An 8,265-nucleotide genomic window follows, 5' to 3' on the forward strand; every position below is an offset into this window, starting at 1 on the left:
GCTGTGGGGATTGGTTCGCGGCCCGACTCCCCTAGGTTAGAGCAACACAGGGGCCGGGTGTCGTGAGAGTATTCCCCAGGTTAAAGGAAAATATCAACTGGACACTGATGGAAATTTAGCATAATAGCCTTTTTTTATTAATTCTAGTATATTGGCTATTTTTTTTAAGTTTGTGGGTGTTCTAGAACCCTAACTTGTGGAAACTGAATTGTTGGGCTTCTATTTTGTATTTGTATCTGATGCTTGTGCTGTCCAGGTAACACTGCCTTTGCAAATTCAGGATTCAGGAAAAACATCAACCTGTTCAGGTAGATTTAACTGTCATTACACTGGGTCAGTTTCTAGTTGTGGTAATGTTCAGTTATTGGTTCAGAGATGTGTTCATAGAAAATGCGATCAGTATATCTTTTTGCGTCATAGTATTGGCAAGAAAAAAGATATGGTCAGATAGTTGCCACTTGCCACCTATAAAGTGTTGTCTGACTAATATTTCTCTACTGATATGGCAAGCCAGCGGCATTTGTTTTCTGTCCAGAAGCTAATGCATCATATCAGAAATATCTATAAATTCAGATATTCACGTGAATGTTCTGGAAATATGAGACTAAAACTATCATGTTCTCGCATCATTACTTGTCCATTCCATGATCTATGTGATCCACATGAAGAATTTCCTTTATTTTCTCCCTTGTTCTGCACCTTGTATATTGTTTAAATAATTTGATTTCAGTTTATCTTGTGTAGGTCTTGGAGGCATTACTTCCTGAAGGGATAATCATTCCTGCAGGCTTTGAGACAGTAGGACATATTGCCCACTTGAACTTGAGGGATGAACACTTACCTTATAAGACACTTATAGCTCATGTAATTTTTGAGTACATAATGGTATGTTGTTTCTTAAGCATATTTTGGATCTTCTTTTTTAACTCGAACACAACTTGATTCGACATGCAGGTCGTTCTAGACAAAAACAAGCCAAAGATCCAAACTGTTGTCAATAAGATTGATGCTATTCAAAATGATTACAGAACTATGCAACTTGAAATCTTAGCTGGCCACGATTCCCTTGTTACAACAGTTATTGAGAGTGGCCTTCGTTTTCAAGTTGATCTTGCAACAGTGTATGTTCTTATCCATAACTCTTTTGTTTGTTCTGGCCACATTTCGAATTTTTTGTCATTCTTAAATCACAATAAAGTTAGTGAATTGTTAGCATAAAAAGATGCAAGTTCACTAATGGGAAGCCTTCGTTTTTTATGATGTGTTGCTGTGAATAGAGAGTCATTGAGAGTGGCCTTCGTTTTCAAGTTGATCTTTTTACAGTGTGTGTTCTTATCCGTACCTGTTCTGTTTGTTCTGTCCACATTTCGGAATTTATGCCATTCGTAAATCTTAAATCACAATAACATTAGTTTCATTGTTAGCATAGTTGCAATTAATGCGAAGCTTTCAGTTTTTATGATGTGTTACTGTGCCATAGTTTAGTGGCTAACAAGCTACTTTTTTCTAGTCACGATTGTTAAAAAACCCTAAATTTCCTTTTTTATTCATAAGCTATTAAGAAGTCAAGCCTTTGTCAATTTCATCCTAATCTAGATAACCTTGGGTATGCCTAGCGTCTAAAACTGTAAATAGGTCAATTGAAAATGTAGTGCATTCTCATGTCCATCATGAGGATTTACTGCTTCTGTTAAAAAACATGGCATAACATGTACTAGTTAATTATTCTAACTTTGACCACCAATAAAAGCTACATAAGATGGGTATGTGAAACTGGTAATACTTTTTGTCGGAAATACATTTTTGTTTACTAGTTAACTATTTTTACCTAGGGTATAAATAAAAAGTGATGCTCAAGTTACATGTTGGAGAACATTCCAATGTCCAGTATGTTGTTTTCTGAACGGAAGGAGTAGCATGCAGATAGGCATGAAATGATTTACTAACGCATGGTGCAAAATCAGGCAAGTTCTAATGCCTCAGGAGCAAAAACAGTAATGGTTTTTTTTTCCATACTTCGCCAAAACGAAAGGATTAGACTTAATTAATATGTCTGGCTTCCTAGGCTTGATTTGGTCAGTACCAGACTACCATGCATTGCTGGGCCAAACTGGGCTGTTAACAAACAAAATTTATCTAGAGCTTCATAAATTGCAACAGTAGTAAAAGATGCTTTGGTGGGTCAGTAATTTTCACATTCACATATTGCCTGGTTAAGGATCCTAATTCATCAAGTGTGATACATGCAAATAGTAGCTTATAAAAGTTTTTTCCGGATGAAAGAAGCATCTTACTTTTAGATTGTTGTCATTGGAGCAAAATTGCCTTCAATATTATGGAGGAAAACTGGAAGACGGTGTCTGGTTCAAAGTATACTTGTTTCTGAAATGTGAATTCCATTTGCTTGGGCCTTGGAGAGTGGAGAACTGGAGACCGCAGCACTGAACACACAATACTCTATGCTGTTGACACAATGTCTGAACCTGAAAACCTGTTACTATATAATCTTGTGTCTTGTTCGTGTCTGGTTTCTAAAATTAAGTAGTCCCTCCGATCCAAATTACTTGTCACTGAAATAGATGTATCTAGATGTATTTCAGTGCTAGATACATTCCTTTGAGCGACAAGTAATATGGATCGGAGGGAGTATGTTTTTATCTTCCTTAAGTAGTAGCGCTGATTAAGTGTTAAAGTTTTTGTTTTTTTACCAATTTTATAATGTTTTTCTTTCCAATATTAATGACTTATGATGGCTGGTACAGCTATTGGAATTCTAGATTATCAACAGAAAGGCAGAGGCTTGTCAACAATATCTTTCAAAATTCTGATGTTGTATGTAAGTTCCAGCTCTGCTTGTTTTGAGTATATATAGTTTTGGTGAATATTGGTGTTAGTTTACTGAACTTAGTTTTCGTAGTCCCACAATATAACATGATGGAACTCCGCTCAGGCTACATTGCCCATATTGGCCCTAATTCATGCATCATTAAGTTGTAGAATAATTGTCAATAAACTATACAACTTAATGTTGCTAATGTCATATTGAAACTGACCATTTCGCTAAACTGAGCTTTTCGCTTAACCTTGCTTCCCCTTGCACAACTAACTATTTGATGTTTTATCCTCATGCAGGTGATGTATTCTCTGGTGTTGGGCCAATAGCAATTTCAGCTGCAAAAAAAGTCAAATATGTTTATGCAAATGACCTAAACCCAGCTGCAGTTGAGTACCTTGAGCAAAACATTGTTCTTAACAAACTTGAGAGAAAAATTGAGGTAATTGCCAGTTTTACTTCAAAATATGCTAGGGTAGCACAAGTGCATTTATTTTGTTTGTCTAGATCTATGTGGGAGATGTAGGCTGCTTATTAGCATTAGTTATGCTAGTCGTTATAGTTAGCTGCAGTATTTATTTGGATAAAATTGTATTATCTATTACTCCTAGATTATATACTATTGAGTTCTATCAGGGCTAATATAACTATCTATTTGGTAGTTGGCCTACCTTTCAGAATTAAGCAATAAAATAGATCAATCTGGTTTCTCCCAAGGCTCTTCCTCATAGTCCATGATCTCCTCCCTTCAAGCCAAGCAGGCCATCTTCTATATGGTACCTACCATGCAGTTGATAAATATTGTTCCTAGCTTTTAGTTATACATCCCATAGAAGAATTGAAGATACTGTCCAAGGGGATAAGATCAGAATCCGTAATAAGGGAGGACTTATACTCCATTATCAATGAAGCGATGAATGAATCTAAGTTATTTTCAGTCTTCTTTCTTAGCATAATTAGCATTAGTATTCTGGTATGGATGAGAGTATATGCCAGGTATAATTCAATGTTTAGTATTTTTTGCGTCTTCATGAGTTTGAGGTGAAAGTTGCTAGTAATCTTCTGTTAACCAGGTATTTAACATGGATGCCAGAAGGTTTGTTAATGCGATGTACTCAAGCCAACATGTGCATCCAGTCACACAAGTAGTAATGAATTTGCCCAAGGACGCTGCAGAATTTTTAGGTGAGTGTACTTTTCTGAGTAGTTACCTATTTTCTTTTTAATGGTATAAGCCGGATTGGCTTTACTATTAATAATTTTCCGGGGTGAAACCTCCTTCAACATGCTGTGTGGGATTTTGGAAATTACACTGCAAAGGATCATATGCACTGAGTTAATCTATGTCTCCTCCGTTGCTCGCTCTTTCTCATCACCTTAGGTATTTATGTTTTATTAAGATGTATGAGAAAAACAAAAGTGCGCTTGTTTGGACTGTTTGGAGTTTCTCTAGTCAGCAAGTCACAGCTCTGGCACATGAGCAGCTTTCTGCGTAGCCAGCTTGACCTAAGGAAAATTAACATGTGAAATGAAGAACATGCTGCTCTAGATTGAACTTCTATAGTTGAGGAAACATGTTGCAAACACAATTTTGTAAAAATCTATCAGAGTAGAAGCACAAATACTTTTGTTTGTGATGTGACAAAGAAACTCAACCCTTGCTCTGGTGGTCCTAGTACTGGATTCGACTTCCTTCCTCTGAGACCTAAAGTTCATGGCCTAGTTGCTGCCGGCGCGGTCAAAGACGGGGTTCCCTCGGGTCCTTCCCGGGGAAGCCACCATGGTGCCACCGTACTTGAGGTCTGGCCCAACGGACTCTGAAGGGGTGCTCGGGGGATCCGCCGTCAGGCGTTCTCTCCTCGAGGAGCAAGGACCACCCGTCATGTGCAATCATCCCTGAGGACAAAGGGAGGACACTTTTGAAGAAGGCCATGCTATGGTAGGTGTGACGTCAGGATGCGTGTCGGAGTGGGCAAGTGTATGCATGTGTCCTGCCCTTTGTGAAGAGACGATTGATGGGAGGTCTCGAAGGGCAGGTGAGCCTGCAGTGGCGCACATCATGGTATGGCCTCCTTTATGGCCGTCTGGACTCCGAGTCGCTAGGGCCCTCCAAGTATAAAAGGTGCAGATGCCATTTGTAGCAGGTTGTAATAGGCTAGCTGAAATTCTACCAGATCAATAGACACCAATAACACAAGGGCAGGAGTAGGGTGTTACACCTCGCCGGTGGCCCGAACTTGAGTAAATTGCCTTGCCGTGTTGCGCGGAGTGAGGGAGTGTTTTAACCCCTGACCGGACAATCTAAGAGTTGCATCGTACCTCCGATATCGATGATCACCCATCGACATCTGGCGTGCCAGGTGGGGGGTTAAGGCTCCAATCTTCTCTAGCAAACACACCAGCTTGAGAACCACGCGTGCAGCGATGGCGACGCCCAACGCCGATAACCTGGTGGGATATCTCTAAGGGTGGAGCACCATCGTGGCGCGCGTGGCAACTCGCATGCAGGGTGCGCACCCCGCTCATGGTGACTATCGTCGCCTTGGCGCGACGGCTCACAAGCGCAATAAGGCGGTGGCACTTCAAAACTCGTTGTTATAGGCCTTGGGGGCTCCCTTGACTCTTGTTTCCCCGCAAGGGACCCTGCGCGTCTTAGGGACGACCATGACACCGGGCATGGCAACTTCGACTCTTAAGGACAAAGAGCATGGTCCCGAAGTAAGGGTCGCTTCAGGCAGAACTACCATGTGTGCAACCGTATGTTTCTCCTTCGATTATGCATTGCATTAGTTTTAGGGTCTTCACCTATCGGCAGATCGTTATCTATGGCCAGTTGTAGACCCTAGTCTCAACAAAAGGCTCGCCATGATCAAGCTGGCATGAGAAATGCATGGCCTTTCTCCATAACACGGCGACAAGGTGACTGTGCTTGGGGTTGACCTTGGGCACCACTGCGCTCTCTCGGGCAGTGTCACGACGTGTTAAAGAAACCTGGTGTTCTCTATGATAGTTTGATCGGTCAGCCCGAGTGATGGCCGACCTCACAACGGCATAATAGCCGCCACCATTAGGGCACTTTCTGCATGTGCAGGAACACATGAGAAGGTGCAGAAGGCGACCTAGGCTGAGCCGCGACAACATCGGGGCCTAATCCGAAAGCAGAAACCTCACATGACAAAATCTTGCGGGGTTTTCCCTCGCCCAAGTGCGCTTGTTTGATACCATTCCGCTCACTGCCGTACGCTACCTGTCAGAAAGGGCGCCCTTGGACACACGCGTCCGGGGGCGCAACACCCCTGAGAAGCGATGCTCTCCTCGTTTTTGCTTTCAAGTCTGGCTCAGGCATCTCGCGGCAGGCACACGTGCTCGGGGCCCTAAGAGATGTGGGGGAAAAAGTGACATAAGATACCGGAGAGGAAGGATGCCAATGGCTGTTTGTAATAATAGCTAAACCTCCACGTTCATTTCAGATAAAAGAGAAAATGCACACTAACCACGAAGTAGCGAATAGTTGTGCGATAAGTTTTTTTTATTACACAAGCTCTCTGGCCCCGGAAGCAAGAAGAAAGAGTGAGGGAGGCGGTGCGCAGTAGCGCACTCTGGAGCGCCCCTGGGCACTATCGTCAGCCTCGACAGTGGCTCCACCCGACCCCGCAGATTCACGACAACGGAAGCGGCGGGCATCCTTCATGGCGACGGCCCGGACTGCTTCACGATCACGAGCTACCGCCTTGTGTACCGGCCCCAGGTGCGTTGGCTCCACCGTAAATTGGGAGTCGCGATCGTGGTAACTGGCTAGCACGTGCTCAACCACCGTGGCGGCTAGGCCGCGACACTCCTTGTCCGCCACCTGTCGGATGGTCGTGAAGAAGGCACGGAGACCAGTGGCCAATCTCTCAAGACCGTCCGTGATCCCCACAACGCCCTCCATTGTTGTGCGTATGACAATGAGCTCGAACTCAGCGCCCATCACGTAGGCATCCAGTTGGCTAAAGGAGAGGCGCACCGCGACAAGACTTTCCGTCCTCGCTGTGCTAAGCTCCCGGTACAACCGATGGTGGGTGTCAGCCCTCTCCTTGTGCCCCTCCGCTTCGGTACGCTGGCTCAACCTCCTTGGACAGGTCTTGCTTGGCGTGGTCACTGATCGACAGGAGGGCGCCAAGGTCATCCCGAGCTTTCTTGGCCGTCGCCAAGCTTCTTCTCCAGGGTCTCGATGTAGCGGCTCTTCTCTGCCTGCTCCTTCTCTGCGCGACGAACCTCCTCCTGGTGTCAAAGCTCCTGGCTCTCGAGTTTCCCTCGAGCTCGAGCTCCCATGCCTTGAGGCTTCTCTCTCTCCTTGGAGAGTTGTACCAGCTACTGGGCTAGCTCTTCCTCCCTCGTTCGGGTGGCAGCCTCATGAAGGGATATTAGATCCTCACGTTGGGACGCCCACTGCTCGCGCTCCAGTACACCTGCGTTGCATTGGGCAATCACTTCATCCCACACACACGGGCATTTGCCTCGGAAGCAGTCAATGCTGCGCCTCAGAGAGAATCTCCTGCTCTTGCTCGACGACCTCCTGGATCCTCTGGGAAAAGGCCTTCTGCCTGGAGTTTTTCAGAGTCCGCGGAGAGACGAGCATGGGCGGTGGCCAGGCGTTTTCGAAACTCTGCCTCAAGGGCAGCCACCTCGGCGAAGAACCGTTCAAGCTCCCACAAAGCTTCGTGGGCCGATCGAAAAGCTTGTTGAAGGGAGGCAGGAGGCGGCGGCCATGCACCACCAGATGGCGCATGCCTGGTATCGCTGGGCATGCACAAATCAAGCAAGGACGGATCCGCGACAACCCCAGGCACCGCCGCCATCGAGGCTCCTGGAGACAGGATGGTCAGGGCGGCGTCCCAACCCTGCTCCTGTCCACGGCGGCGAGCGTATTCATCACCCCGCCTTCGACAGCGCTCGGTCAATGCCCCCGGAGAGGCTTCGATCGAAAGTGGGGGGAGCTGAGCAACAAGGTGAGCAACTGCCTTGGCGCAGTGGTAAAGCTGCTGCCTTGTGATCATGAGGTTACAGGTTCATGAGCTTACAGGTTCAAGTCCTAGAAACAGCCTCGTACAAAAATATAGGGAAAGGCTGCTTACAATAGACCCAAAGTGGTTGGTCCATTTCCTGGACCATGCGCAAGTGGGAGCTACATGCACCGGGCTGCCCAAGGTCGAGCACACTGTCCCTAGTGGGGAATGTGACCGATATCCTCGATTTTGGTATACTACCACGCGGGGTAGTTACTGTCCTGCGTTAGCATGAAATGGCGGTGGAGGAAAATCCGCCACCACCATCTTACCGTGCACCCGCGTCTTTTGAGCTCCATGATCCGCGTCGTGATCGGGCCTAGTCGCTCGTCGTCCGAGGACAAGCTCCCCCAGGTGCTCCTTGCAGCCAGGGATGGCTCAGCA

The 8,265-nt window shown here is 45.6% G+C and overlaps 1 protein-coding gene across 4 annotated transcripts in view; it reads left to right on the forward strand.

The window, feature by feature from the left end:
- Positions 1 to 8,265, forward strand: part of LOC123060739 (tRNA (guanine(37)-N1)-methyltransferase 1) — an 18,606-nt gene that overhangs the window by 2,928 nt on the left and 7,413 nt on the right. For 2 of the 4 annotated variants that reach the window (XM_044483572.1, XM_044483569.1), the window contains exons 3-7: positions 745 to 885; positions 955 to 1,121; positions 2,763 to 2,836; positions 3,133 to 3,275; positions 3,907 to 4,018. In XM_044483572.1, coding sequence (XP_044339507.1) covers positions 745 to 885; positions 955 to 1,121; positions 2,763 to 2,836; positions 3,133 to 3,275; positions 3,907 to 4,018 — 637 coding nt within the window. The remainder of the gene's footprint in view (positions 1 to 744; positions 886 to 954; positions 1,122 to 2,762; positions 2,837 to 3,132; positions 3,276 to 3,906; positions 4,019 to 8,265) is intronic. The other 2 variants (XM_044483570.1, XM_044483571.1) reach the window with 2 other exon arrangements.

Source organism: Triticum aestivum, chromosome 3A (genome assembly GCF_018294505.1).
Source record: "Triticum aestivum cultivar Chinese Spring chromosome 3A, IWGSC CS RefSeq v2.1, whole genome shotgun sequence".
In the NCBI taxonomy this organism is placed as follows: domain Eukaryota; kingdom Viridiplantae; phylum Streptophyta; class Magnoliopsida; order Poales; family Poaceae; genus Triticum; species Triticum aestivum.